Source organism: Loxodonta africana, chromosome 13 (assembly GCF_030014295.1).
Source record: "Loxodonta africana isolate mLoxAfr1 chromosome 13, mLoxAfr1.hap2, whole genome shotgun sequence".
In the NCBI taxonomy this organism is placed as follows: domain Eukaryota; kingdom Metazoa; phylum Chordata; class Mammalia; order Proboscidea; family Elephantidae; genus Loxodonta; species Loxodonta africana.
This window is the reverse complement of record NC_087354.1, coordinates 41415601-41443220: the sequence shown is the minus strand read 5'-3', so window position 1 is coordinate 41443220 and position 27620 is coordinate 41415601. Positions and strand designations below refer to the sequence as shown.

Sequence of the window (27620 nt, the reverse complement as noted above, 5' to 3'; positions counted from 1 at the left end):
ACAGGTAGTCCTCTTGACTTACTCAAGCTAGGAGAACCTCACTCACCACCGTTCTTTTTTTTTTTTTTAATATATCTTATGGTTAGTAATACGTACTACATACAATGCTGTAGCGTGTAACTTGCCGATGTTCACTCGCTGACAAAGATCAGATTTATAAAGCTACTGATTATGAAAAAAATAATCATGAAAACTAACACAAAAAAAGGTATTTGACGTATGCCAGGACCCACTTACGACGAAGTCATTAGAATGGAACCCCGTCTTAAGTCGGGGCTGCCTGTACATGTGAGGGGGCTCGGGGAACAGGAATGCAGCATCCTCAGGGAACAGCCAGGTCTCAGTTCAAAAAGAGGAGTTCAGGGAAAAGCTGATCTGGAAACAGGAATCCCAGAGGTTTGAAGGTCGGGGGTTAGTACGGGACCGAACCAGCGGAAGCTCCAGACACCCCTTTGTCTTTCACTTACCCGCGCCACACCAATCTCCGCAACCAGAAAACGTTCAGAGAAGACTGTAACCAGCCCGTTTCTTTTCAACTTCCCGCGGAAGTGCTCACACCGGAAATCCTCAGCGTCCGCGCTTTTCCATTGGCAGAAGACTTTAACCCGTTTCCGTCCGAGACTGAGTCCCGAGAGGCCGTCCCCAGGAGTCACTTCCGCCCCGCCCCGCCCCTCGCTCTCTTTGGAGTCGCTTCCGGCCTCGGGCCCCGCCCCACACCCAGTGGCCCCGCCCCCGCCCCGCCCCGCGCCTGTCGGCCCGGCCCCGCGGCGCCGCTTCCGGTGCGGGCCCCGCCCCGGCTGTGGCCCCCGGCTGCGGAGGAGGCTGAGACGCAGCTGCGGCGCCGGGGTCTGAGCGGCTGCCTGCTTACCGTGGGCTGAGCCGGAGTGCCCCGCAGAGGTAAACCGCGCGGGTCCTTGCTCCCTCAGCCGCAGTGGGAGCGGGGACTGTGGCAGGTGGAGGGGACGGAGAGGTGGGAGGGGAGGCAGGTGTGTAGGGGGAGACGGGAAGGCGCGGGCGGTGGTCCGCGGGGGCGGTGGAGGAAAAGTGAGCGCTGGGAGGAGCCCCGAGTCGCCAGTGCCCATTAGGGTCTTTTGAGATAAAGAGATGGGAAGGGTAAGGGGCCCCGGGAACTGAGGGGGCAAAGATAGGTGGGGTTGGGGCGATCGGAGAAGAGGCCAGCGGATCGGCTGGGCGGGGGGTTGGTAGAGGTAAAAGTGATAGGGCTGAATGGAGAGATGTAAAGAATGGGGGGAAGGAGGCAGGAGTGGCCGGAGAGGTGGATATGGGGCCGCGAAGGAGGCTAGGGCCAGAGGTCTCCGGCAGCGAAGGCAGAGGGAGTGGTCGGCAAGGCCAGGTCTGAAGCTGCCAGCAGTCCGTTGCTCCGAGCTTGGTGGTCCGGGAACTTTAGGGGAAATGGAGGAGGGGGCGGTGTGAGGGGATGAAGTGGTTTAGAGATTATGAGACGTAAGTTCTCTGAATGTACCCGTTGCCGTCGAGTCGATCCAGACTCGTAGCGACCGTATATGACAGAGTAGAACTGCCCCCACAGGGTTTCCAAGGCTGTAATCTTTACAGAAGCAGACTGCTACATTTTTCTTCCGCGGAGCGGCTGGTGGGTTCGAACCGCCTACCTTTTGGTTAGCAGCCAGTGCTTAACAACTGTGCCACCCCAGTTCCTTCTCTAAATGTAGACAGGTGGTATTATTTGGGTCAACTGGTTGCTTAGGGACTGGGGGGAGATGGGCTCTTTGGGGGAGGGCATGTGTATTGAGTTGTAGAACTGAGTCATCTCAGTCTTACTACAGAGGCTGTGAGACACCTCCCCCTCTGCTGGGGACAGCCTACAGAGAAGATGGTGCCACAAGACAAGAAGCAACTCTTCGGTGAATGGAAGGACTTGGTTGAAAAATTATTCCGCTTGTGATTGACTGTAATGATTATAAGGGAATTTTAAATGGCCGACGAATTATTTGCTTTATTCATTGTTTAATTTTTTTCGTCCCAACTTGTTTTTATTTTAAGGGAATACTTTTGTCCCCTGGATTTTATGTGGATGGAAATCTTTTCAGGCTTTGTTACACTGTAAGAAGAGCTACATTAGAAAGTATTGCACAGGCACAGCTCACTTTTTAAAGTGCCCAGAGAGGAAGTAAAGGCTCTAAGAGGCTAATTGGAATTTGAATCATCCACAGAATACAAAAGGCAAAAGCAGTGCTTCAGAGATAAACAGAAAATGAGAATTTTTTATCTCTACTTTTTTTTTGGCCCGGCTTCAGGTACTGTACCTGTTTTACTCTAACCCATAAAAGATGTTCATAAACCCAAGCAGTTTTTATTGCTAGGGGTCTGATTACATCTCCATGGATTTTTGAAGATGCATGCTAAAGACATTTAGGGTTTTTTTGTTTTGTTTTTTGGGTTTTTTCCTACCCAATCCTAAAACACTGGAACAGCGCAAATAATCAAGTTCCAGCTTGTGCAGTGCGGCTTCTTCTTTCATGTGATAACAAAATTGTACACCATGTTGCAAGTCCTGTTCACCTAAAATTGGCCTGTGCATAGTAATCAGTTTGGTTATGCATCCCTCAGCATGCTGAGGAGACATAACAAATGTGAGGTTTGTTGGGTGTGGGGGCCTGGAGAGGAGGAATGGGGGGGCTAGAGGAGGAGAGGGTGTGAAAGGGGTGTGTGTGTTTCGAGACTGATTGGTAAGAATGCTGATAAACCTGCCCCCAGAATGCTTTTGGTCTGAAAGCCCTTTCTTTTTGTATTGGTCATAGATTATCATAGTAGAAGCGAATCAGAAAGAAAGGGGATGTGAAGATTTATTTGGCCGCTTAGAAAAAGAAGAAGCATTAAATTGTTTAGACAGTGTTGATATCTGTTTCAAATTAATTAACGTGAAAATCTCTCAAGGAATTCCCGCTTGTTTGTTTTTGTGTGAGGATTGCAATTTGAGACTCTTGCCTCCTTGTGTGCCTTTCTTTCATGCTGTTGGAATTGGATTCTTAAGGTCCAGTTAGCATGGCTCAGTCCACTCACCAAGCAGGCTAGCAGTTTCACCTGGAAAATCTGAAAAGTTTAAGCTGAAGAGCAGTTTGCTTGGTCCCACTTTTGTGTGAGAAGAGTCGTTCTGTCTGCCCATAGGCTCTGGCTGGCCTGGATAGTAATATCTTTCTGGGATGGGGTTGGGAACATGGGTAGCATACTCTTTTGTAGGCAGACCCTTCCTTCCGTGTATTGTTGTGGTTTTCATAGTCACTACCTCCCTGCAATGCAAACCCAGTTGCCATTTCAGTAATAAATTAACATCTGGGAATGTTGAGGGAGAGAGATTAGAACCTAGATGTTAGCCTACTAGGTATCTTCTGGGTTTACTTCTTCTTAAACGCTTAGTAGTGCACCACTAGTGAGCTTCAAAGGAGCCCTGGTGGTGCAGTGGTTAAGCACTCTGCTGCTAACCAAAAGGTTGGTGATTGGAACCTGCCATGTAGCACTCTGCTTCCGTAAAGATTACAGCCTTGAAAACCATATAGGACAGTTCTACTCTGTCCTGTAGAGTCAGTATGAGTCGGAATTGACGTAACGGCAATGGGACTGAGCTTCATCTGGTATTTCTCCTGTTAAATACTGTTTCTCTTCTTCACAGCCTTTTTTTTCCCGCCCTCCCCAAAACCCCCACCGCTCAGTCATCTGAAAACTCAGGTGTAGTGAGAATGAGAATAGGCCTAGTGTTCAATACCTATGGCCCTTTACTGGAGAAAAGAAAGCCTTTTTGTGCTTGTTTTACAGTTTTTGTTTTTTCCTCCTCTGTGGTTAAGGCCAGACCCAGTGTGCCTGCTGGGCTGTGACCAGGTTCATAGCCATGCCAATCAGTGGGTGAAGCTTGAGGCAGTCATGGAGCCCCGGCAGCAGCAGCAGCAGCAGCAGCCGCAGCAGCAGCAGCCGCACCTGGCTTCTTTGCAGATGGACGCCAGGGAGAAGCAGGGACAGCAGATGAGAGAAACCCAGTTCTTGTATGCCCAGAAGCTGGTCACACAGCCCACTCTTCTTTCTGCCACACCTGGAAGGCCTTCTGCCAGCTCTGCCCTGGGTCCCTTAGCCAGAGTTCCACCAGCCACAGCAGCCCCCCGAGTTTTTGAACGAAGTAACGTGAACTCAGAGCCTGAGGAAGAGGAAGGAGGTTTGGAAGATGAGGATGGGGTTGAGGAAGATGCAGAGGTGGCTGAGAAAGAGGCACAGTCTGCTTCAAAGTGTTGCCACGTGCAGAAACCAGTTCACCAAGACTCCAGAGCAGTGCCCCTGTCCAGTCTCCTTCCAGCACCAGGGCTCCCACCTCATGGACCGCAGACTAAAGAAGACCATACCAAAGATGCTTCCAAGGCCCCACCTTCCGTCTCCACGTCTGGGCAGCAGAGCTGGAATCTGGATGAGCAGCTCAAGCAGGTCAGTGTTTCTGGCGTGGGAGGTCATTTGTTCTTTCTAAAGGCTGGCCAGACGGGTACGGGACTGCCAGGGGCAGTGACTATGCCAGGCTCTGCCATCTGTCCCACTTCAGTGACCAACAGCCAAGACGGGAATAGATGTTTACGTTTCTCTCACCTAACTTCTGTGTTTTTGAGTAAAGCAATGAGATGTTACTTCTAGTATAGATAATTCCAAGTTTGATGTGAAAGAATGTCAATACGATTTCTCTTTTAAGGGATAATGAGGTTGTCGCAATAATGGTATGAAGAATGTCTAAAAATGAGATGTGCTTTTAACAATAGTTTTTTTGATAGTCACGTAAGGGAACGGTCTTACCTAAGACAAGTTTTTTGGTTCCAGGTTAACCCAGAGCCTGCTCTATAAGGCAGTTTGTTGTTTTGTGTTAAAATAGCGGACGAGAAGTACTTGCACTGTGTATATTTCCAACAAAGAGCCTGTTAGACATGATTTCACTTATCTCTTATATCACCCCTTTTGAGACAGAGAAAAGTAGACCTCAAAACTCCCTTTTTGTCCAAGGTAAGCTTAAGTGATTTCCACACGTGACGGAGCATCAGAGTCATCGAGGGAGCTTTTAGAAAATGCAGATTCCTGGGTCCTAATGAATTATGTCTCAGAGAGTGGAACCTAGGGAATTGATGTTCTCAACCAAGGCTTTCTAGTTGCTGTGCAATACAGTTTTCTCACTCAAAGAGTGGGGTGATGATAACTTGTTCCAGGTTAAGTGAGCTTAGTCAGGGAGTTTGCGGTGAAGCCAGCAATAATTGCTGGGTACTGCTCGTAAGCACAGTCTTCATATGGCCGCGTGGTGCTGTTTAGAAATCAGTTTTGAAGAGCTGAGGAGTCATGTAAGAAAGGTCCTTTGGTACCTAAAAAAACCACATTTTTGGACCAAGGAAACCTGTACAGTTGATCTGTAGAGTTGATCTGAGTTTTACTATGGCAACAATTGCAGTAGATTCTGCAGCCAGAGAAGTGGGGTTCAAATCCCCCACTCTTCCATTTCCTGCCTTTGTGGCCTTTTAATAGGGCTCTTAGCTGATCTGAGCCTGGGTCTTCTCGCCTATGAAATAAAAATGACACATGCCTCCCAAGGGTGTGTGAGGATTAACTGAGCTAGCACATGTGAAAGTTTGTACAGAATCCAGGTACATGGTAGGCGGTGGTGGTGGTGCTGCTTGCGTGCTGTCCAGTCGATTCCATCTCATGGTGACTCTACATGACAGAGTAGAATTGCCCCGTAGGGTTTCCTCAGCTGAAATCTTTACGGAAACAGATCGCCAGGTCTTTCATCCCATGGAGCCGCTGGATGGGGGTTTGAACTGCCATCTTTTTGGTTAGCAGCCAAGCACTTAACCACTGTGCCACCACACACCCAGGCGCGCCATCCTCTTCTGCATGCACACAGACATGCCTCTGCAGCAGGGGAGGTGCTGAGATGCACAGCAGTTTTCCCTCTGATCACCCAGGGAGAGCTAGGACTAGGATCAGAGAATCCCAGCTTCCACGACAGCAGCACCCTGGCCACCAGCCCAGAGCCGCCTCCTGGCTGATTACTTTGGTTTAGCAAAACATCTGTGAGTTGCCGGCAGCCCCCGCGTGGCTGTGTGGTTGGCAGAGTTCCATGGCGGCTGCTGAGTCAGCTCACAGCGGCATCCCGCCCTGACAGCACTGGGAAAGTTCAGGCCCGAGGCGGCTGGGCTGCCCCCGCCTTGGCAGCTGGCCAGCCTCTGCGTGTGTGCGGTCGTTCCTAGAAAGTGCAGCCGCGTGCGAGGAACAAGTGGAGCTCCAGAGCCTGTCTGTCTTCAGGAAGTGCAGCAGGTGTTGAGGTCAAGCCATTAGGGCTTTGAAAAACGCAGCTCCTCAGAACTGGCGTGTGCATGCGCACACGTGTGCACTGTGGCCGGGCGCCCGCTGCGGCATTCTGGATAGCAGCAGCCCCATGGCTGCACAGCTCAGTGCGCGGGCCTGGCTGCCTGCTCTGCAACCCTTCAAGTTCACTTCAGGTTTCTGAGGTGTACCCACTAATTATAGACTGTCCGAGCACCTGGCAAACTGTCTTTTAAATGCCAACATAGACGAGACCTAATGCTTCACCTAAATTTACTTTCTCTTTGGATTTAGAGATGAAGAACTGGGTTAGGACATCACTTTGTAGCAATGACTTAAGACGTTAGATGTGTGCTTCTTTTTCCCATTTTGAATTTAATTTTCAAAGTCAATTTTATTGGTGCTCTCCTCCCTTGTCTAAATCCTATTTCTAAAGGGGTAAATATTACACTGTGGGATTTTTAAAATTTTGAATTTTAGTTGTGTTTGGAATGGAGGCTAGAAAAAAGTATATCCTGCAAGAGACTCTAGAAACCATTACAAATCATGAAACTGGCTTTTTTGGCTGTTCTTGTTCAGAGCCTTGTTTAGTTTCTTTATACAGTTAACCTCTAGAGAGTAGTAAAAGTATCCCTTGCTCCAGGAACAATTACAAAGCTCTTTTACAGCTGACACAAAATGATCTTATTGTCAATGTTAACAGTGTCCATTTTGTTCTTTTAAACAACAGGCTTTTACAGAGCACTTCTCTGTGCCAGGCCTGTACTCCATGGATAAGGCAGGCTTCTCCCTCAAGGAGCAGGTTAGTCTAGTGGAGGCAGTGTGGCAACCTCAAGGGGAATTGGGTCTTGGGTTGTAACTTGACTTCTATCCCGTGTCTGCTGAAGGCTCACCACCCAGTCAGTGCCGTGGTATGGGTGTTTTAAAACAGAATTTTGTTTCAGACTAAGGTACAAAAGTTAATTTTGTCTACAGCATAGAGTAGCTTGGTAAACCAACGGGGATTCTCAAAACTTTTTACAAAAGAGATTGTATGCGTGCGTGCGTGCATGCGTGTGCGCACGTGTGTGTGTGTAGAAAAAAGGCATTTGCCAACCAAAAAGCAAAATATCTTTTGCTTCTAAAATTCATCTCTTAGAACATGTAAAGACAAAGCTATTTCATGGATTCTCTTGAAGAAACTCTTAGAAAATATTTACTTCTCAAATCCTGATCACAAGAAAGAATGTAGTATTTTCTGACACCAGAGTGATGATGGGAAGATGAATAATACCGCTGAGCCAAGCATTCTAAAGCCCATCATATTTGAAAGGCAGAGTAAAGAATAAATAATTGTAAAAGAAGACAACAAAGAGTGGTGTGCCCCTCCTCTCCAGGGAGGTGGGTGGAGCCCTATCGGCACACAGCCAACTGGGGGACACTACTGGCCTGTTAGGGGGTGGTTTTCCGTCCCCCTGGGAAAAGGAATGGTTCAGGCCGTACAGGCTTTGTCTGTCTTGAGCCCATTAGTGGAGCCAGACTTCCAGAAGGGCATAGACTGTCTCCCATAGAAGAGAGGAATAATTTTCTGCGTACTTTGGCAGTCTGTTTGGTTACTGAGTGTGGGAAGAAGGGATAACTGACTACTTATTCTCCAGAATCTATTACCAAGAGTACCTCTAAGTAATAAGATTTAGTCCCTTGATTAGGCCTGTTTTTCTTGGTATATACTGCTTGGGTTGGGAACATTTGAACCTGTTTATAAAGATTGTAGAAACTGTTACCTGGGGAAAAAATGGTCATAGTCTTTCCCTGCTTTCTCTGTAAGGATATCTTGCTGCCCTTGGCATCTGTAATCACAGTGGCATACCTCTAGTTCAGTGATTCTCAACTGGGGGTGATTCCTGCCCCCCACTGAGGACATTTTGCAATGTCAGGAAACATTTTTGGTTGTCACAACTGGGAAGAAGGGAGGTGTGTTACTGGCATTTGTGGGTAGAGGCTAGGGATGCTGTTCTACTTCCTAAAATGTCTAAGACATCTTCCCTGCCCCCAAACAAAAAGTTATCATGTCCAAAATTGAAGAGTGCCAAGGTTGAGAAACCTGCTCTAGACTTTGTAATTAGAAAGAGAACATATGCTGTGGTGTTAAAATCAGACACTGGCTTAGGGTTTCTACAACGTCTGTCCCTTGGTACTTTGGTTTCTGTAACTGCTTCAGGGGTTTGGCAACCTTGAGTTTTCTTCACTTCTGTTTTCAAAATCTGTTGAGTTCATGTCTTCTTCTATAGTTGTCTGAGTGAACATACAGTCAATGGGGAGAGAATTGGGACCTAGAACTTGAGATCTCTTACTTGGCTCTACCAGCAGTCCTTCTGGCCAGCCTTCTGTGGTATCTAGGGTGATTCGTGAGAGAGCTTGGTCGCCCTTCTAAGACATCAGCTCCAAAAGGTTATGGGAGTAAACACTTGGTAAACTTGTTACGTAGTAACAGATGTAATTATTAAGTCAGCATTGGTTTTAGAGGATGTGGATTTAGATCCTAGCTCCACCATTTTGTTCCTGCACTACTTCAGACAAGTGACCTACCCTGCATCTTGAACCATGCAGACGTCTGTTCCAGGGGATGGTACTCCTTTCCCACCATCCTCAGTGAATTCTTTTAAAGATATTGCAAAGATAGAAGAAGAAGAATATGAGTGTGACTGGAAGGCATTATGCTGAGTGAAATTAGTCATAAAAGGACAAATATTGTATGAGACCACTATCATAAGGACCCAAGAAAAGGTTTAAACTCAGAAGAAAACATTCTTTGATGGTTACGAGGGTTGGGAGAGGGGTATTCACTAGATAATAGACAAGAATTATCTTAGGTGAAGGGAAGGACAACACACAATACAGGGAAAGTCAGCACAACTGGTCTAAACCAAAAGCTGAGAAGTTTTCTGAGTACAACCAAACACTTCCAGGGACAGAATAGCAGGCGTGGGGTTCTGGAGACCATGGTTTCAGGGGACATTTAGGTCAATTGGCATAACAAAGTTTATTAAGAAAATATTCTGCATCCCACTTTGGTAAGAGCCATCTGGGATCTTAAAAGCTGATGAGTGGCCATCTAAGATGCATCATTTGTTCTCAACCCACCTGGAGTAAAGGAGAATGAAGAAAACACCAAAGACACAAGGAAAATATGAGCCCAAGAGACAGAAAGGGCATATAAACCAGAGACTCCAACAGCCCGAGACCAGAAGAACTAGATGGTGCCTGGCTCCCACGAGTGACTGCTCTGACGGTGAACACAACAGAGAATCCATGATGGAACAGGAGAAAATTGGGGTGCAGAACTCAAATTCTACTTAAAAGACCAGACTTAATGCTCTGACTGAGATTGAAGGGACCCTGGAAGACATGGCCCCCAAACTCTTTTACCCCAATACTAAAACCATTCCCAATGCCAATTATTCAGACAAAGATTAGATTGGACTATAAGACATAACGTTTCTGTCGGTTTATCGTACTGTGGGGACCAGCTTCTGCAGTCTGAAATTGCTCGAACATGAAATCAGGATGCATTGATAATTATTGGTGATTGGAATGTGAAAGCCGGAAACAAAGAAGGATCAGTAGTTGGAAAATATGGCCTTGGTGATAGAAACAATGCCAGAGATCATATGGTAGAATTTTGCAAGACCAACAACTTCTTCATTGCAAGTACCCTTTTTCACCAACATAAACAGCGACTATACACGTGGACCTCACCAGATGGAATACACAAGAATCAAATTGACCACATCTATGGAAAGAGGCGATGGAAAAGCTCAATATCATCAGTCAAAACAAGACCAGGGACCGATTGTGGAACAGACCACCAATTGCTCATATGCAAGTTCAAGTTGAAACTGAAGAAAATTAGAACAAGTCCGCTGGAGCCAAAGTACAACCTTGAGTATATCCCACCTGAATTTAGAAAGCATCTCAAGAATATATTTGATGCATTCAACACTAATTACTGAATACCAGACAAGTTGTGGAATGACATCAAGGACATCATCCATGAGGAAAGCAAGGGATCATTGAAAAGACAAGAAAGAAAGAAAAGACCAAAGTGGTTGTCAGAAGAGACTCTGAAACTTACTCTTGACATCGGATAGCTAAAGCCAAGGAAAAAATGGTAAAGTAAAAGAACTGAACAGAGGATTTCAAAGGGCAGCTCAGAAAGACAAAGTGTTATAATAACATGTGCAAAGACCTGGAGATAGAAAACCAAAAGGGGAGAACACGCTCGGCATTTCTCTAGCTGAAAGAACTGAAGAAAAAATTAAGGCCTTGAGTTGCAGTAGCGAAGGATTCTGTGGGGAAAATACTAAATGACCCAGAAAGCATCAAAAGAAGATGGAGGGAATACAGAGTCACTATACCAAAAAGAATTGGTTGACATTCAGCCGTTTTGAGAGGTAGTATTTGATCAGAAACCGATGGTACTGAAGGAAGAAGTCCAAGCAGCAATGATGGCATTGACAAAAAACAAGGCTCCAGGAATTGACGGAATGTCAATGGAGATATTTCAACAAATGGATGCAGCTCTGGAAGTGCTCACTTGTCTATGCCAAGAAATTTGGAGGACAGCTACCTGGCCAGCTGACTGGAAGAGATCCACATTTATGCCTATTCCCAAGAAAGGTGATTCAGCCAAATGCAGAAATTATCGAACAATGTCATTAATATCACAAGCAAGTAAAGTTTTGCTGAAGATCATTCAGAAGTGGCTACAGCAGTATATTGACAGGGAGCTGCCGGAAATTCAGGCTGAATTCAGAAGAGGACGTGGAACCAGGGATATCATTGCTGATGTCAGATGGGTACTGGCTGAAAGGATGTTTACCTGTGTTTTATTGACTATGCAAAGGCATTCAACTGTGTGGATCATAACAAGTTATGGAAGAATTGGAAATTCCAGAATACTTAATTGTTCTGGAACCTGTACATAAATCAAGAGGCAGTTGTTCAGATAGAACAAGGGAATACTGCGTGGCTTAAAGTCAGGAAAGGTATGCATCAGGGTTGTATCCTTTCACCATACCTATTCAGTCTGTGTGCTGAGCAAATAATCCAAGAAGCTGGACGGTATGAAGAAGAATAGGGCATCAGAATTGGAGGAAGACTCCAACAACCTGCGTTATTCAGATAACATGACCTTGGTTGCTGGAAGTGAAGAGGACTTGAAGCACTTACTGATGAAGATCAAAGACCACAGCCTTCAGTATGGATTACACCTCAACATAAAGAAAACAAAAATTTTCACAACTGGACCAATGAGCAACATCTTGATAAACGGAGAAAAGATTGAAGTTGTAATGGATTTCATTTTACCTGGATCCACAGTCAACACCCATGGAAACAGCAGTCAGGAAATCAAAAGACACATTGTGTTGGGCAAACCTGCTGTAGAAGACCTCTTTAAAGTGTTGAAAAGCAAAGATGTCACCTTGAAGACTAAGGTGCGCCTGACCCAAGCCATGGTATTTTCAGTCACGCCATGGTATTTTCAGTCACATCATATGGTTGTGAAAGCTGGCCAGTGAATAAGGAAGACCGAAGAAGAATTGATGCCTTTGAATTGTGGTGCTATCGAAGAGTATTGAATACCACAGACTGCCAAAAGAACGAACAAATCTGTCTTGGAAGAAGTACCACCAGAATGCTCCTTAGAAGCAAAGATGGCAAGACTGCGTCTTACATACTTTGGATATGTTGTCAGGAGGGATCAGTCCCTGGAGAAGGACATCATGCTTGGTAACAAAGAGGGTCAACAAAAAAGAGGAAGATCCTCGGCAAGATGGATAGAGGCAGTGGCTGCAACAATGAACTCAAGCATAACAATAGTGAGCATGGTGCAGGACCAGGCAGTGTTTCGTTCTGTAGTGCATATGGTCACTATTCGGAACTGACTAGACGGCACCTAACAACAAGACATAAAATAATACTCGTGAAGACTGCGTCTTAGCCCAAGTAGATACATGAGATTAAATGGGCAGCTCCTGTCCAGAGGCAAGATGAGAAGGCAGAAAGGGACAGGAAGGAGGTGGTTGAATGGACACAGGAAATCCGGGGTGGAAAGGAGGAGTGTGCTGTCACAGTATAGGGAGAGCAACTAGGGTCACATAACAATGTGTGTATAAATTTTTGTATGAGAAACTATCTTGAACTGTAAACTTTCACTGAAAGCACAATAAAAAACAAATAATTTTAAAAAAGAATATGAGTGTGAAAGTTCTTTGTAAAATTTATACCACCGCACAAAGGTTAGGTCGAATTGTCATTAGCACCTAGGTCAAATGTTCCGTAAATCTTGTACATTACTCTGAAATGACTCCTTTTCAAGCTTTCTAGAGCTCTGAACTGTAGTATTCTGGGGCTCTCTGAAACCTTTCAGGATTATGTGAGCTTAAACAATTGCACTTTTGAACCTCCTTTACCTTCTAGAATAGGGATATGTGAAATTTTTTTTTTTTAGGTAGAAGTAAGCTTTATTTATATTGCTTTGGTTGCATCATCAGGAAAGACCAACCTTTAGAAAAGGATATCATGCTTGACAAAGTTGAGGGTCAGTGAAAATGGGGAAAACCCTTAACACGACAGTTTGACACAGTAGCTGCAACAAAGGCTACTGTGAAGATAGTGCAGGACCAGGCAAACGTTTCATTCTGTTATACATGAGGGTGCCATGAGTCAGAGCAGACTTGATGGCAACTAACAGCATTTATATTAAATCCTTATAAATTATTGATCATTGACTTGGATCCTCAGTGCCATATAAAATAGCAACCTATTATATTTCTGTAATAAATTTGCAGTCCCATTCACCAAAAAAATAATTTCATGTTTTTTCCACCTTCTCATTGCTCCGTCTGCCTCCGACACCCTCACCTGTGACTTTGCCTGATACTTCATAGAAAAATAAAAGCCAGTAGACACACACTGCCCTTATTGTCCCACCACCAAGTATACAAAACATTTAACTCTGAACCCATTGCTGCTGCTTTCTTTCCTGTTGCTAGGGAAGAAGTGTCTTTCTTACCAAAGATCACCTCCTCCACATGTGTTCTGGATGCCATCCCTGCCTTGGTGTTCAAGGACCTTGGTCCATCAGTGAAACCCTTACTCTCATGCCTCTTTGGACTCTCTGTCTTCTGAAGCTCTTTCCACATCCACGCATGTTCTGTGATCTCCCAATCAGAAAACATCCACAAAAACCCTTTAGTCATAAAATCAGCCTAATTTGATTGTTACACTGTGAAAAACCTTTTTTTTAAACTGCTTATTTCCCCTCTAGCTTTTTCTGTATTCCTGCCCACCTCCTCTCCCTCACCCATCTGCAACAAAGCTCCCAAAGGAATTGTTCGCACCCCCACCTCTGTTTTGTCACATCATGTTCACTGCTCAACCCACTCCAACTTGTACACTGTCCCTTCCATGTCCCTGAAGTTACTCTCGCTAAGGTCGCCAATGACCACCATGCTACTAAACCCAGTCAGACCTGACCTCATTTGACGTAGCAGCAGTGTTGAATACAGTAGACCTCTCCCTCCTTGAAACATCTCTTCTTTTGGTTTTATAACCCCACAGTCTGCTTATTTTGTTTTATCTCTTTAACTTTCTCTTTCCTCTGGCCATTAAAAATCGGTTACCCAGAGTTCAGTCCTAAACCCTCTTCGCTATATGCTGTGCTTGGGTAATTTCCTTTTACTCCCATGGCCTTAAATACTCTCTACAAGTCATTGACTCCAGCGTATGTTCCTTGAGCCCACATTTCTATTCTGAGTTCAATGTATGTATTCCCAACTACCTTCTTGATATTCCAACTTAAATGTCTTTCTGGCATTTCACGCTTACCACATATAAAACTGAACTCTTGATTTCCAACCTACCACTCAGCAGTTATTTCCTTCTTTCTTTTTCTTCTCAGTAAATGGCATTTCTGTCAACTTATTCATACTCTCTCACCCTCACATTCAGTCCGTCATCAAGTCTTATCAGTTCTACCGACTAAATGTCTTCAGTCCATCACCAATTCCCATCAGCCAGTTCTACCATCTGAATATCTGGAGTCCCATCACTTCTCTCCTTCCTCGCCATCATCTACCTAATCTAAGCTACCGACCTACTGCTGTATCTCAACAGGTTTCTGCGCCCCTCCCCACCATCTAGTCTATCTGTGACTCAACAGGTAGAGTGAGTTTCTAAAGATCAAATTGGAGTATGTTACACGTTTGATGCCAACCAAGTAGAATGTCCAGTTGCTTTTACTGTAAAAGCCAAAATATGCATGAATCGACCCCTGCCTACTTCTCCAGCCTTACCTTTGCCAGTCTCCTGATCTGTCACCGCTCCAACCACCTTGGCATTTGCATATGCCAGTCCTTTTGCCTAGAACTCTCTTCTCGAGCCTAACTGTTCCCCAGTCTTCAGTTCTCACCTTGAACATCACTTCCTGAAGAGCACTGTCCTCACTGTCAGCGGAGGTCTGGTTCTCCTGTTATATGCTGTCATTGAACATTATAATCTTATGTTTGTGTGTTTTATGTGTTTGATATCTGATTCCTACCGTAGATGGTAAGCTCTAAGGGGAAAGGGAAAAGGTTTGTTTTGCTGATCATTGTATCTTCAGCACCGTCACAGCACATAGTAAGAGCTCAATAAACACTTGTTCCTTCCATTTTGTTTTAATTTACTGGGGTTTTTTAAAATTGAACTTTTTATTAAGATAATTGTAGATTCACACGTACTTAAAAGAAGTAATATAGAGTGATCCCTTGTACCCTTTGCCCAGTTTCCCCGAATGCTAACATTTTGCAAAACTAGTGCAATATCACAACCTAGAGGTTGACGTTGATATAATCCACCAATCTTATATTTCCCTGGTTTTACTTACAATCACTTGTGTGTGATCTATTCTGATTTTAAGCCTTGTTAGTTGTATGTTTAACATATTTTCTGAATTTCTTGTTACTTAAATGCATTTGAGGCCGTAGATTTCTTTCTAGGTCTAACTTTTACTGTATCCCACAAGTTTTGGTATGTAATGCTTGAATTGTTGGTTAATACTAAACATTTTGTAATTTCAGTTGTTATTGTTTCTTTAATCCATGGTTTGTTCAAGTGTGTTTCCACATATGTGGGTTTACCTTTTCTTAATATTAATTTATAACTTAATTACTTTGTAGTTAGAGGACTGGTCAGTATGGTATCAGTTCTCTGAAATCTGTTATGATATCCTTTGTGTTGGGCTTGTGTGTGATCAGTTTCTATAAATATTCCATGTGTGCTTGGAAAGAATGTATATTCTCTCTTTGATGAGTGCAGAGTTGTATATATGTCTTTTGGATGAAATTTGTTACATTACTTAAATCTTCCTTATCCTTATCCTTATTAAGTTTTGTTTGCATGATGAGTTCTAGAGAGAGGTGAATTATAATATTCCAGTATAAGATTGACTTTTTTTTTTTTTTAGTTAATATGAGTACATTTTTTTCTTAGACATTCTGGTCTTTATATCTTGAGGCCACATATAAAAGACCTATTTCTGTCTTTTGGTAGATTAATTTAATCCGTTTAGTTATTAGGATTGATGATACATTTGGACCTATTTCTGCCCTCTTGTATTGTCTATTTAACTTCTTTTCCTTTGCTTCTCGTTTTCTCCTTTTGTTGATTTTTCTTTATTCAGTCTTTGGCTCCTCTACTGGATTAGAAGTTATATGTTCTATTTCTGTTCTTTTGTTGGTTACTTTTACATTTAAACTTGCATTCTTGAGTTTTTACACTAGTTTAAAACAATATTAAAAAAAAAGTTTCTGTTGAGTCAGTTCTGACTCGTGGCAACCCCATGTGTTTCAGAATAAAACTGCACTCCATAGGGTTTTAATGGCTGTGATCTTTTGGAAGTAGATTGCCAGGCCTTTCTTCTGCAGCATCTCTGAGTAGATTCAAACCAGTAGATTCAAACTACTCACCATGGTTAGTTAGCTGAGCACTTAACCATTTGCACCAATTAGGATCTTAGAAATTCTAGTTTTAACTTCTGTCTCTGCCCACCCATCTTTCAGATTATTGTTGCCAGTATCTTTAGTTTGTTTAACTCCCCCACAATTAGTCCTCCCACCACCCAATACCCATTATTTATTTAGGTTTACCAGCAATTTTACAACTTCATCAATTTACTTTCTTTCTTTTTTTAATATTATGTTTTTAAAGCTTACATAGCAAATTTGGTTCCCATTAAACAGCTTTTGTACAGATTGTTCTGTGACATTGGTTACAATTTTTGCAATATGTCAGCATTCTCATTGTTTCCATCATGTTTGTTCAGTTTCGGTTTATCTCCCTTCCCTGCCCCTCCTTGCTTTCTCATCTACATTGTGTCTTATAGGCCACTCTCCCCGCTGGATTCAGTTTCCTTTTTCCTTCTTTACTAATTCTTTTAGCAGAGATTTATATGTAGCCTTGGTAGGTCTGAAATTTTACTTTTTTTTTTTTTTTAACATTATTACGTTTTATTAACAAAACGTATATTCTCTTTAATACATGTGGAATTTTACATCTAGGTAAATAACACATTTGGAATTTACCATTTACAGGAATTGTTACAGGATAGCCATCAGTTGAAATTTTGTCTTTATTGTTGCCTTCACTCCTATATCATTGTTTGTAGCTTTAGGTTCTAGCTAACCATTATTTTACAATATCATTTTGATGATAGGATCCCATTGGCTCCTGGCAACTGTTTTTGCTAAGGAGAAGTCTATTGTCAGTTTGTCACCTTTTGAGTCCTTTTCTGTTGTACTTTTAAGAATTTCTTTGTGACCCTGCTCTTTTGCGCTTTGACTAGCATGCTAGGTTTGTACTTATTTATCCCACTTGGGCCTTGGTCTGCACCTTCAACCTGATTCGTTCATGTCTGTTTTCCTTCATCACTATTTTTCTTGGCCATTATTCTAATAGAAGTATTTGAACCTTCTCATTCAGTCTTCCACGTATCTTTTCTTTTTATAAACATTATGTCAATCTCCTGCAACTCTGGAATATTTACACATCCTATTTTCCACTTTCTAATTCTCTCTTCAGCTCTGTCTATCCGACTTTATTGCTTTTTCAAAATTTGTTTCATCTTATTATTGTGTTTAATTTCTATACATTTGTTGGCCTTTAAAAATCTGCCTGTTCTTACCTTACGGTTTCTATTCCTTCCTTTTAGTCCTTGGACCATCTTTACCTTTTAAAAAATCTTTATACTATGGAATTGTTAAAACTTCATTACGGAAAATTTCAAACATACAGAAGAAGCAAGAATAGTAACAAACCACCTATGTTCGTTACCCAGTTCAATAATTACCAGTATTCTATCTATTCTTTAAACACGCTTATTTTAAATATGCTTTTAGATTATTCTGTTATTATCTCTTATTCATTGAGGCACAAGTTCTTCCTGTGTTGTCCTCGTCTTCTTTATAATGGTTTATTGCCTCTCCTGGTTGGTTGTTCTTTATTTTTTTCAATGTAAGCTCATTTTGAGTGGGGATTTGTTTCTGGGGGAGTCCCGTGTGCCTTGGATTGTAGAAGCATTCCTTAGGGGAATTTTGTTTTCTGATTTGGTGGGGCAGTACAATTTTTGCAGGTTCTCGCTGGTTTGAGATTGTGTGAATTTGGAGTCTATATCTGTGCATGGTGAGAGTCTCAGTTACCATTTCTTATGAAAGCACTCTCTTTCCATGATGCCCCTGGCAAATGGCAAAGTTCCTTCCGTCAGGCTGGTGGGCAGTTTTTCTAGGCCCCAGTTGCAGGGATGGGGATTCCGTCCCTCATGGCCTCTAGCTTTATGTGATTATCTCAGTTCTGGCTCCTGGCATGCAGAGGACCTGGAGCCTGGACTCCCATCCCTTGAGGGGAAGGGCTTAAATGCCCATTCATCGGCCTCGGTTCTTAACTGTATCTGGGTCCCATTCTCCCTTGAGCCCTTCAGCTTCAGCACCTGTTCGCTGCTTACTGATTCTTCTTTTTTGTTTCTAGCATTGCAAACTCTTCTTTCTTGGTTTCAAGAAAACAAGATATGAGGGGTGCAGGGTATTGAATTTTATCTAGCATTTCTATGTGAGGTTTTCCAGGCCATCTGACTTCAAGCCCTCAAGGTTCACCTCTTCCCATGCTCCCTCTCTTTCTTCATTTCAGAGGGAGCACGGAAAGGATCATCCTTTCTCAGTGTTTCTCATTATTGTAAAAGTAACTTTTATTTTGTTTTCTAATTAGCAGAGTAATTCAAGCTCATTGTAGAAAATACAGAAATTTGTAAGTAAGAAAATATAATCACCACAATCACATAACCTAGATACAAATGTAAACATTTTGTTGTATTTCCTTTATGTTTTGGGGGAGAAAAAAGCCTATTATGGGTACATTTAAAAATTTTTTATATACAATTTTGTGGCCATCTTTTATCACTTAACAGACTATAAGCATTTTTTATCATTAAGTTTTAAGGTATTTTAAAATATTTACATATATATGGAAGCCATATTGACTCATAAAATAATTTCAGAAATATGGAAGTGTATAAATGTCAGCCTGACTCTGCAGGGGTAATGATTGTTAACAGTTTGACCTCTACCTTTTCAGAGCTTTTTCTTTTCACAAATATAATTTGGTTTTTTCTAACAGAAACAGGAAGTTTGCATCTTGTTCTGCAACTTACTTTTTTCTCATATTATGACTGTCCTTTCATGTGTTCATGCAGATCTGTTTATTCATGTTTTTATAATCATTTATCTCAAAATTATGTAAATAATGCAAATAGATGCTCTTGAAAAATACAGAAAAATAGAGAATAAAAACTTACAGTTTAAAGAAATATTATAATGTCTTTTGCTTATCCGTTTCCCTTCAATCCCACCTCCCTCCTCAGAAGAGACCACAAGTAGGAGTGAATCAGCTTCTAGAGTTGTTTCTGTGTATCTACCTACGTAAGTGTGTAGTCACAGAACGAGAAAGAGTACACGTGCGTGCTCACGTGCATAAGCTCGAGCATACACATAAACTATTCTGCCCTTTTTTTTTTTTTTTTTACTTAACAGTCTTTCCATGTCAGTCATTATATATGATTTCATTTTTTTCAGTGGTTACACAGTAGTTATTTACCATGATTTATTTAACTTATTCTCTGTTGATGACTTTTAGGCTCATTTTTTTCTATTACAGTTAATGCTTCCACAAACATCTTTTTAGGTGCCGTGTAACACAGTGCCCTGGTGTATGTATTTCTGTGGCAGGAGTAATTATTCTAAGAGGTCGAATTTGTTGCATCACAGGATGTATATGTATATTAATTGTTCTAATTAATTTTTATCAAAGATTTTTATTTTTATACTTACACGTGGTTTTAAAAAGTCAAATAGTATTTAAAGGATTATAACAAAAAAATGGTTCCAACCTTCCCAGTCCTGGCCATGGTTTTCAACTCCTACAGCAGTTTTTTTGGTATTTACCTACTCATTTTTAAATAACATGCTTATAACACTATTTCTTCTTTTCTCAGTTTTCGATATTATCTGTTAACTTCCTACAGTGGAAAATGTGGCTTTAACTCTTACGCCAACTCCCCTGCCCACGTGCACACGTGCATACACACACACTTCTCCTACCCTACTCTTCTGACATTGATTAAATCAATAGCCGGTGGTTACACTATTATATTATACACACATTATTCACAGACGAAAGGAGCTCTGCTGCACAATGGTTAAGCGTTTGGCTGCTAACCAAAGGGTCAGCATTTTGAGCTCACCAGCCCCACTGTAGGAGAAAGATGTAGCAGTCTGCTTCCGTAAAGATTTCAGCCTTGGAAGCCCTATGGGGCAGTTCTGCCCTGTCCTGTGGGGTTCGTATGATTTGGAATGGACTTGAAGGCAATGGATTTGGGCTTTATTGCTGTTGTTTTATTTATTTCACTGCCTAGTCATACAGCGAGCTATGGTTACATATCCTTATATAGTTAGCTTTCTCTGGAAATAATAATTGCCTAATTTTTTAGTTAATTTTGTTTTCTATTTACCTTTGTTTCATCCTCAGACTCTTTGACAGACTATAAATCTTCCCTCAGTACATTAAATCCGTAAGCTTTGTTGAGCAGTTTCATGTTTATTCCTGCAGTTATCTCTTCACGAGTTTCCACCCTTCTGTTCCAAGTTTGACTAGTGACTCTTTGGACCTGCCACAAACTGTTGTCCTGTTGCCTGGATCTTATGCCTTTCTGCTTCTTTGGTTTCTTCTCTTATTTTGGTGGAGCACATCCTCCAGTAGTTTCCTAAGAAAAGATGCATGGGATGTAAATGTTGGGGGATCTTGCATGCCTTAAAAAGCTTTTATTCTGTCATACTCTATTAATAGTTTGGCTGGATATAGAATGCTAGGTTGAAAACAATTTTTGAAGAAATTGCTCTGTTATTTTCTATATTGTTGCTCTTGAGAAGTTTTATACATTTCTATGTATAATCTGGTTTTCTCTTTGGAAGCTTTTAATCCACATCTCTGATGTTTCACAGAGATGTACCTTTAGGTAGATCTTTTTCTATGCCATCTGCTGAGAATTTAGTGAACTCTTTTACTTAGAAATATGTGGTCTTTATTTGGGGGACATTTTTCATCCCTGATTATAGTTTTCTTCCTTTTTTTTTTTTTTTTGGTCCTATCTGGAATTCTTGTTATTTGGGTACTAGACTTTTTGAACCAATCTTCTACTGTTCTCTTTCTTCTGCTATTTTACATCTCTTTGACTTTAAAATTTTCATACAAACTGCTACATTTTCTCAAAATACTAATTTACTTGTCTGCCAATAATGTATTTTTCCAAATCCTTGCCAGCATTGGTTATTACCAGTCCTTTTATTTCTATCTTTTCAGATGTTATTTGCCTTCCATATTTGTTCCATAAATTCCCCGCTTGTAGCCTTTGCCGATTTTTCTATTCCATTGTTTATCTTTTTCTTATTGATCTGCAGTAGCTTTTGTGCATAGGCCCTTGTCTTTGTGTATGCTTCAAGTAGTTCCCTTAATTGGTTGGCTTTTATCTTAATTTGTGTTTTTTTGTTTTTTTAATCAGGTAGGAGTTTAAGATTTTGATGTAGCTATGTCTATTGATCTTTCCCTTTATGGTTTCTATCATACTTAAGAAGGGTCTTCCCCTTCCCAGGATTATAAAAGAACTATTCTTCCCTATTTTTCTTACTATTTTATAGTTGTGCTTTTATGTAGATCTTTACTCCATCTGGCATTTATTAATAAGAAGGACGTGAAGTTGCTTTTATAAATAAAATTATACTATATTTCTAATTATTTCCTGATGATAGATTCGTAGACGCAGGGTTATGAGATGGGGGAGATTACAAAATTGAAGCAGTTACAAGCAGGGATTTAAGGCCACACTGCCTGCATTGGATTGTCAGTGCCACTGTTCGGTAGCTTCATAACCTGCAAGTGACTCAACTTCCTGGTACCTCAGTTTTCTGATCGGAAAGGTAGAATAATGATAGTACCTTGTTAGGTTGTTACGTGCCATCGAGTCAGTTCCAATTCATAATAGTACGTACCTCATAATCGTACCTACTGGTGCTGATAATACACATAATAGCACCTACTTTATAGTATCGTGAAGATTAAATGTTTAATACATATAAAATGCCGGAACGATGCCTGACGTGTTGTTAAGTACTCAGTTAATACAGTTGTTGTTTTTACTGTTACGGGCATTTTAAGGCAAATTACTTTCTAGAAAGGTCATGCCATTTTATATTACCACTAGCAGTATGGGGAATTCCATTGCACCAACCCTTGTTATTGTTGAATATTAATCTTTTGTTTAAGATTTGCTAATTTTACATGTGAATGATGGGCTCCTGTTTTTGATGTGTAATCTTCTGCTTACCACTTGGGTCCTAAAATTAAATTGCTGTCTTTAGGAAATGATTTATATTGCGTCCTAGATCCTTTTATGGGATTGTAGTTTATAATTTGGAGGCCGCCTTCTTAAGTGTATTGTGACTCTCCCCCAAATTCATTACCATCATCTGCCAGGCCCCGTGCCAAGTGTATGAGTGTCACAGAGGAGTAAGTCCCTGTTCCAGTGTGAGAGAGACTCACAGAGTGGAGGTGGCTGGCAGCGCAGGAGCAGCTGATATCAGAGTGGGCATGGTACACCATAGTTGGATGGAGTGGGGAGAAGTCCTAGGAGAAGCTTTTAAAATCTGTGAACGGGGCTGACTTCAAACACAAAGCACAGCCATGTTCTGCCTGGTATCAGAGTGAGCACATTACACCATAGTACCGTGAGGGAGTGGGGTGGGAGAAGTCCTGGGAGAAGCTCTTAAAGTCTGTGAATGCAGCTGACTTTTAAACTCAAAGTGCAGCTGTGTTCTACCTGAGAAAACTTGCTCTGTGGAAATACCAAACATGAAAATGAAAGCAGGTTTTTGTTTTTCACCTTTATAAAATAATTCATCACGTCATTTTTTTAAATATTGCATTCTTCCTGTACCTTTAAAATACATGGTTTGAAAAAAGAGTTCTGTGAAACTTTTTTGGAGCATTGACTTTTAACAAGTTACTTGGCTGTTCCACATCTCAGTTTCCCCTTCTGTCAGATGAAGGTCAGATGAGGTGTTTTCCCACTAGGCTCTGACTTTCTGGAACTCTCTGAGTAGAGCTCTGTGGTATGAATGAATGTCAGCAACCATTTTGGAACTTCAGTTGGTAGCTCAAGGGGTAGAGTATGTCATGGTGCTGCAAACTCGGATCCTCAAAGAGAAAAGGATCTGGGACTTCACTGGGCCCATTCACCCATTGGTATTGGGGTGTCCTCCACCAGCATTGCATTTTAGTTTTTCTTCCTCCTTTTGTAGGAACACCCATTTCTTCACAGTCTTCTTGATTATTGCATGGAGTGTTGAGTGTCCAAATGGACAGGTATGAATGCCACCCTTCATTCCCCTTCCTCTTCCTTCTCCATTCTACTGCTTAATTAGGAAAGTGTCCCTTAACTCTTTTTCCAAGCCACCGAGTCTGAATTGATCTCTGTTGCTGTAAGAGGTGGGGAGGCGCTGGCTGGTTCCTGCTAAAGTTACCTGCCAGCGGAAGGTGTGCATCTGATAATTATAACTCTAGTGCTTCTAAGGCCTGAGCAACTTAGCTAAGAGCAGTAATCCTGATCTTATCAGGAGGGTTTTGTAGTCCAACAGTGTTGCTTATAACAGTATCTGTTTTACTTCCTGGGGCTCCCCTCTCCTCCTGGCATTCTCCTTTAATCCTGCCCATTACCCTTGTACATGTCTCATTACCACCTGGAATCAGTTAAAGCTGGAGAGAGGGCAAAGAGTGTTTTTCCTTTCTTCATACCAAGATGTTGGAATTGGACTTCTAACATTACAACATCACTGACCAGGCCAGCAGTAGAGCAGTCACAAGTGTGCTACAGGTAATACAGAACCACAGACCTGGCCAAAGATAAGGGCATTTGTTTGTGTTGCTTATTAAAAAAATAATAATAATACTAACAACAGCAGTATTCAGCCCAAATACTTTAATTACATTTTGTATTTCAGAGCAGTTAATTGGTATCCATGAGCTCGATATCAGCCCCTTTGAAGGCTAGTGATTTTGCTAATGACTATTTTGAGGTCCAGGTCCTAGGAATTCATCCAGATCCTTGACCTTGGGTTTCAGAATCTACTACATTATAGAGAGTAGACAGTAAGGAAACACATTCCTGTTCTGTCTTCAGGAAACACTCGAGAATCTCCCTAAAAGTTGCTAGTACGTGCAATGATGCTTTAAGAATAGGACAGCTTCTTAAAGGTTTCAGAGTATGGGGAATCCAAGCGAAGAGTTGGTAGCTTAGCCTTGTACTTTAAACTTTAGGGAAAGGGTTAACTTCTGCCTTGGAGAAGAGTGAGGGATGGGAACTTAAATTGCTTTGGACATCTGAGCTGTGCTTTAATAAGATATTCCAGGTGGTCAAGGAGTAATCCTAAAATAGCCTAGATACTTAATTGCTTTTAAAGTCAGGCACTCTTGTCTCTGGGGAGGTACAGCTCTAAGGAATGCAGTGCTGGCTCCTAAGATCCTAGAGGCGTGGTCTGGTTTTTCTTTCTTTTTTTTTTTTTTTTTAATCCTAGTAAAAAGAAAGACCCAAGGTAGCCCTCTTGGGTCAGGAGCTATTCCTTAAATTCCCCCCCCCTCCCTTTCTTCTCACTGGAAGATGGGCAGTAAGCCTTGGCTTCTTTTGCTGCCAGCTGCCATGCCTGACTTCTCCAGGGCTGTGGGATTGGTCTTGTCACCCCGCAGAGACAGTGGTCTGTTTTCATTAGTGCTCAGAGCCTTCCTGCTTCATCCCCTGCCCAGTTACTGTTTCCATCAGGAACATACCTTCCTTACTGTAAGAATTCATATTCATCCTTCTCATTCTTGGCTGCGTCATATGACGGTCATTTCTCCCTGGTTCTGCTGCCCCTACCACCACCCCCAACCCCCACCTCAGCGTGGGCTGCCGCACAGCCAGTGCTCGGTTTCCCTTTCAAGTCTTTAGTACTGTTTACAGAAGCAGTACGTTGACACTGTAAATCATTACTTAGGGGTGTTAAAAAATTTTTTTTATTAAATGAAGAGTCTTGTGGCTCTCTGAATTGAAAGACTATTGCGAAGGTGTCAGTTCTGTCTAAATTATCCTATCATTTCAGTGCAATCCAAATCGCCGTTGAAGGGGAAGGGAAGGGCAAGTGATGGGTCTTGACAAATGATTCAAAAATTAATCTAGAAGAAATAAACATAACTAGTATTTTTTTTTTCTCTTTCTTCCCATTAGACTTTAAACCCCATAAAGTCACAGGCTTTTATTTTTTTCTTTTTCCCTCAGAACCTTTCATAATGTCTAGTATATCCTGGATGACCAAATGTTTATGTATAAATGAATGTAATGAAAACATTTCCAAGTGAAAGTCTCCCATGTTGCAATCCAATTTAGTGTCTGCCTGCATACATTCACATGTGTATAGTATATGTTTTTCCAACAAAAACGGGTTATTGAAACAGTTCAAAGCACTGATTTGATCATTTCTTTCTCTGTTCAGAAAACTTCCAGTGTGCTCCCCCTCCCCCAGTTCAGAGTTTAAATTTCCTCGTGGTATTCAAGGCATTTCACAGCCTGTTTCCACCTTAACTATTCAGACTTGCTGTCCTGTATCCTCCCTGCCAAAACATGCCTTGTTTACCCCCTACTCCATGCTTATTTGAACTGTAAATCTCCCTGCACCCTCCTTTAAGGCCCAGCTTGATCTCCACCTCTCAGCCACTCTGGCTTTTTCTTCAGCCTCCTGGGCACTTTGTATTTTGGTACTTATTGCCTTGCACTATTAAATGTGTGTTACATGTATGTTCAACTTGCTGGAACTCCCAGTGGTGAGAATCACAGGTGTGTGGGTGCTTCTCAGCACGATGCTCTACCTGTGGTGGGTTCTTAGGAAATCTGTGTGGAATGAATTTGTCATAGGATCTTAGTTTCTCCAGGGCAGAAAGGGCCCCTAGAGGCCATCTAGTCCAACCCTGTCTCATGTTGGATTCCACACCATGACATCCTAGACAGATGGTCATCCAGGGTCAGGAAGCTGCCCACCTCCTGAGAAGGCCCACCCCATTATTGGGCAGTTCTAATTCTTAGAAAAACCCTTTTTCTATCGACCTGAAATCTTCCTGGTAACTTCTGCCCAGTGAACCTAGTTCTGCCCTCTGGGGCTTTAGAGAAGAAGAAGGAAAAAAAAAGTCTGTTTCCTCTTCTACAAAGCAATCTTTTAGATTTTCAAAGATAGGGATCATTTCCCTTCTTCCAGAGCTGAGGTGCTAGGGAAGTGCTATTTTAATTTTGAGCAGCAGTCAGGTTAGACTGACTCATTAGTATTTTTTGAAGGCCGCCTTTGTGCATGCCAGGGTGCCCTATTCCTGTGATGCCCTCAGAGCTGTTACTCTGTGCTCTCTTTCCAGACCCCCAGGCCCCTAGGGGAGAATGGGGGCTTTGGAGGCAGTGGGAAAAGGTTAACAATTTAGTACCCTCAAACAACTCTCCTGGGCAAGTGTCCTGTGAGGGCTGGCTTGCTGTTCAGCTGAACCACCCAGGTGAAGATGAGGTAAATCAAGGAATGAAAGAATCACGCATTGATAGGAGCTACCCAGGGTCATGCCTTGGACAGTCTAGGATTCTGTGGACAGAGGATTTTATTCTCACTTCTTTTGCTCTCTCCCTCATCTCCCCACCCAAAACACTTTCTACTGTTCTTTCAACCCACGAGGCAGCGTGGTAAAAGAAAGAGAGCCAGACAAACCTAGGTTTAAATCCTCACATTGCCCAGACTTTGGGCAGAGTTGAAACCCTGGGCAAGTTATTTGAGGTCTTCAAGCCACGTTTTCCTGGCTCTCAAATAACCATCTCCACATTTCTCACAACTAAGTGATAAAATGTGTGGAAAGCTCCTGGCCCAATCTTTGATGCGCAGAAGGTACACAAACACTAGCTTCCTACTCCCCCTTCTCTTCCCCTAGCCTTCTTTCACTACCATTTTTGAGGTATTTAAAGGCATTACACTGTGGCTTCCCTAGGGAAAATGAGCTGAATGTGGCTATAGTAGCCAAAGCTAGTCTTGGGTGGGTATTTGGGAACAAACTGTCAGTTTCCTGTGAGCTCCTGGTGAGATCAAAGATGTTAAAAGGGAGTTCTCAAGTAGGAGAGGCTGAGAAGGTTGTAAATAGCAGTAAGTGACCACTCCGGCTACTGTTGAGTCCCAGCACGCAGGGGCTATTTAATACTGCTGCTGACAGGGTAACAAAGCCTGTGCCCCGGGCGGGCGGGGCGCGGTAGACTTGCAGGCAGTGGCCCTTCCATGGATATGCTTTTCTCATGGACTTGTCTCGATCCCTTAAATGTTGAGCTGTCTCTTCTTGAGTGTGTTTCCTCTGCAGGCCCACCCCTCTCCTGCCACTCCTTGCCTTCTTCCACCACTACACAGTCACAGTCAGCCATACTCAGCATCCCAGAAAAAATTATTTCGGGCTGGTAACTTTCCAGCAGTCATACCCCGACCTTGTTGATAGGCCGAGGAGCCTCCTGCACGTAAAGTTGAGTTGCATACACAGGCGATGTTTTACAGCAGTTGCTCGGAGTTAGAGACCAGCTAAGCCTGTAATCCTCCGGATGAAAGAGGGACAGGGAAGGCAGAGGAGTTGTGGGAGTGGGGGGT

The 27620-nt window shown here is 42.4% G+C and overlaps 1 protein-coding gene across 1 annotated transcript in view; it reads left to right on the top strand.

The window, feature by feature from the left end:
- The first annotated feature begins 802 nt into the window (after positions 1-802).
- Positions 803-27620, top strand: part of ARID3B (AT-rich interaction domain 3B) — a 56436-nt gene continuing 29618 nt past the window's right edge. Inside the window, exons 1-2 of the mRNA XM_064267273.1 lie at positions 803-897; positions 3822-4446. Of these exons, the coding sequence (XP_064123343.1) occupies positions 3898-4446 (549 nt within the window). The 5' untranslated portion in view covers positions 803-897; positions 3822-3897. The remainder of the gene's footprint in view (positions 898-3821; positions 4447-27620) is intronic.